The sequence below is a fragment of the Monopterus albus genome, unplaced genomic scaffold (genome assembly GCF_001952655.1).
Source record: "Monopterus albus unplaced genomic scaffold, M_albus_1.0 scaffold2.1, whole genome shotgun sequence".
NCBI lineage: Eukaryota > Metazoa > Chordata > Actinopteri > Synbranchiformes > Synbranchidae > Monopterus > Monopterus albus.
In genome coordinates, this window is record NW_018127882.1 from 7,662,966 (window position 1) to 7,666,042 (window position 3,077).

A 3,077-nucleotide genomic window follows, 5' to 3' on the forward strand; every position below is an offset into this window, starting at 1 on the left:
CCTGAAATGGTGGGCATGCTAATTTTGGGTCCTTTCATTTTACCACTTGGACTTTCAATGTCAACATGTGGTCCTTTGATATCCACTTCAGGGGCTTTGAGGTCAATATCCGGTTTTGGAAGACTGACATCAATGTCTGGTCCCTCCAGTTTTGCACCTTTTCCTCCAAAATGTGGCATTTTAAATTTAGGCATTTTAAATCCTCCTTTGGACCCATCGATATTAACATCTGGTCCTTCAATGTCAAGCTTGGGAGACTGGATTTCACCCTCAATCTTTGGAACTGACACATCAGCATCTCCCTTAATTTTGGGCCCTTTCAGATTAATATCCCAGTCAGGCAGCTTGGGTCCTGAAATGTTGGGCATTTGGAATTTGGTTCCTTTGAGTTTTGCATCAGGACCTTCAACATCAATTTCTGGTCCCTTAATGCCAACTTTAGGTGCCTTAACATCAATGCCACCCTTGGGAAGTTTTATATCAACATCTGGACCCTCCAGTTTTGGGACATTGATGTCAAGTGATGGCATTTGGATTTTAGGCATTTGAATTCCACCCTTAGGCCCATGGATGTCGACCTCTGGACCTTTGATGTCAAGATCGGGTGTTTTTATTTCACTGCAAATTTTGGGATGATCAACATCAACCCCTGGCATTTCAGGCTTTTGTCCTCTAATATTAAATGTGGGTCGTTTCAATTTAGATCCCTTTGTCTTTGGTCCACTCAATCCCAGGTCAACCTCAACACCTTCAGAGCTACCAGTCTTACCTTTAATTTTGACATCTCCTTGTACTAACTTCACATCACTTTCTGAGGCCTTTATCTTTTGTCCTTTGAAACCAACCTTTGGGATTTTAAATTTTATTTTCTTTGCGCCAACTTCTGGAAGAGCAACTTTTGTATCTGGTGCTTCGAGTTCAAATTTTGGCAACTGGACTTCACCCTCAATCTTTGGAACTGACACATCAGCATCTCCCTTAATTTTTGGCCCTTTCAGACTAATATCCCAGTCAGGCAGCTTGGGTCCTGAAATGTTGGGCATTTGGAATTTGGTTCCTTTGAGTTTTGCATCAGGACCTTCAACATCAATTTCTGGTCCCTTAATGCCAACTTTAGGTGCCTTAACATCAATGCCACCCTTGGGAAGTTTTATATCAACATCTGGACCCTCCAGTTTTGGGACATTGATGTCAAGTGATGGCATTTGGATTTTAGGCATTTGAATTCCACCCTTAGGCCCATGGATGTCGACCTCTGGACCTTTGATGTCAAGATCGGGTGTTTTAATGTCTCCCTTAATCTTTGGAATGGACATGTCCACTTCACCTTTGATTTTTGGAGCTTTCATATTGAAATCTACTTCTGGAAGTGAAAAAGATGGTCCTGAAATGGTGGGCATGCTAATTTTGGGTCCTTTCATTTTACCACTTGGACTTTCAATGTCAACATGTGGTCCTTTGATATCCACTTCAGGGGCTTTGAGGTCAATATCCGGTTTTGGAAGACTGACATCAATGTCTGGTCCCTCCAGTTTTGCACCTTTTCCTCCAAAATGTGGCATTTTAAATTTAGGCATTTTAAATCCTCCTTTGGACCCATCGATATTAACATCTGGTCCTTCAATGTCAAGCTTGGGAGACTGGATTTCACCCTCAATCTTCGGAACTGACACATCAGCATCTCCCTTAATTTTGGGCCCTTTCAGATTAATATCCCAGTCAGGCAGCTTGGGTCCTGAAATGCTGGGCATTTGGAATTTGGGTCCTTTGAGTTTTGCATCAGGACCTTCAACATCAATTTCTGGTCCCTTAATGCCAACTTTAGGTGCCTTAACATCAATGCCACCCTTGGGAAGTTTTATATCAACATCTGGACCCTCCAGTTTTGGGACATTGATGTCAAGTGATGGCATTTGGATTTTAGGCATTTGAATTCCACCCTTAGGCCCATGGATGTCGACCTCTGGACCTTTGATGTCAAGATCGGGTGTTTTAATGTCTCCCTTAATCTTTGGAATGGACATGTCCACTTCACCTTTGATTTTTGGAGCTTTCATATTGAAATCTACTTCTGGAAGTGAAAAAGATGGTCCTGAAATGGTGGGCATGCTAATTTTGGGTCCTTTCATTTTACCACTTGGACTTTCAATGTCAACATGTGGTCCTTTGATATCCACTTCAGGGGCTTTGAGGTCAATATCCGGTTTTGGAAGACTGACATCAATGTCTGGTCCCTCCAGTTTTGCACCTTTTCCTCCAAAATGTGGCATTTTAAATTTAGGCATTTTAAATCCTCCTTTGGACCCATCGATATTAACATCTGGTCCTTCAATGTCAAGCTTGGGAGACTGGATTTCACCCTCAATCTTCGGAACTGACACATCAGCATCTCCCTTAATTTTGGGCCCTTTCAGATTAATATCCCAGTCAGGCAGCTTGGGTCCTGAAATGCTGGGCATTTGGAATTTGGGTCCTTTGAGTTTTGCATCAGGACCTTCAACATCAATTTCTGGTCCCTTAATGCCAACTTTAGGTGCCTTAACATCAATGCCACCCTTGGGAAGTTTTATATCAACATCTGGACCCTCCAGTTTTGGGACATTGATGTCAAGTGATGGCATTTGGATTTTAGGCATTTGAATTCCACCCTTAGGCCCATGGATGTCGACCTCTGGACCTTTGATGTCAAGATCGGGTGTTTTAATGTCTCCCTTAATCTTTGGAATGGACATGTCCACTTCACCTTTGATTTTTGGAGCTTTCATATTGAAATCTACTTCTGGAAGTGAAAAAGATGGTCCTGAAATGGTGGGCATGCTAATTTTGGGTCCTTTCATTTTACCACTTGGACTTTCAATGTCAACATGTGGTCCTTTGATATCCACTTCAGGGGCTTTGAGGTCAATATCCGGTTTTGGAAGACTGACATCAATGTCTGGTCCCTCCAGTTTTGCACCTTTTCCTCCAAAATGTGGCATTTTAAATTTAGGCATTTTAAATCCTCCTTTGGACCCATCGATATTAACATCTGGTCCTTCAATGTCAAGCTTGGGAGACTGGATTTCACCCTCAATCTT

At 42.3% G+C, this 3,077-nt stretch overlaps 1 protein-coding gene across 3 annotated transcripts in view; it reads right to left on the reverse strand.

Annotated features, from left to right (window-relative positions):
- ahnak (AHNAK nucleoprotein) overlaps positions 1–3,077 on the reverse strand; it is a 37,407-nt gene that overhangs the window by 13,694 nt on the left and 20,636 nt on the right. For 2 of the 3 annotated variants that reach the window (XM_020594165.1, XM_020594156.1), the window contains one exon: positions 951–3,074. In XM_020594165.1, the coding sequence (XP_020449821.1) occupies positions 951–3,074 (2,124 nt within the window). The remainder of the gene's footprint in view (positions 1–950; positions 3,075–3,077) is intronic. The other variant, XM_020594174.1, reaches the window with a different exon arrangement.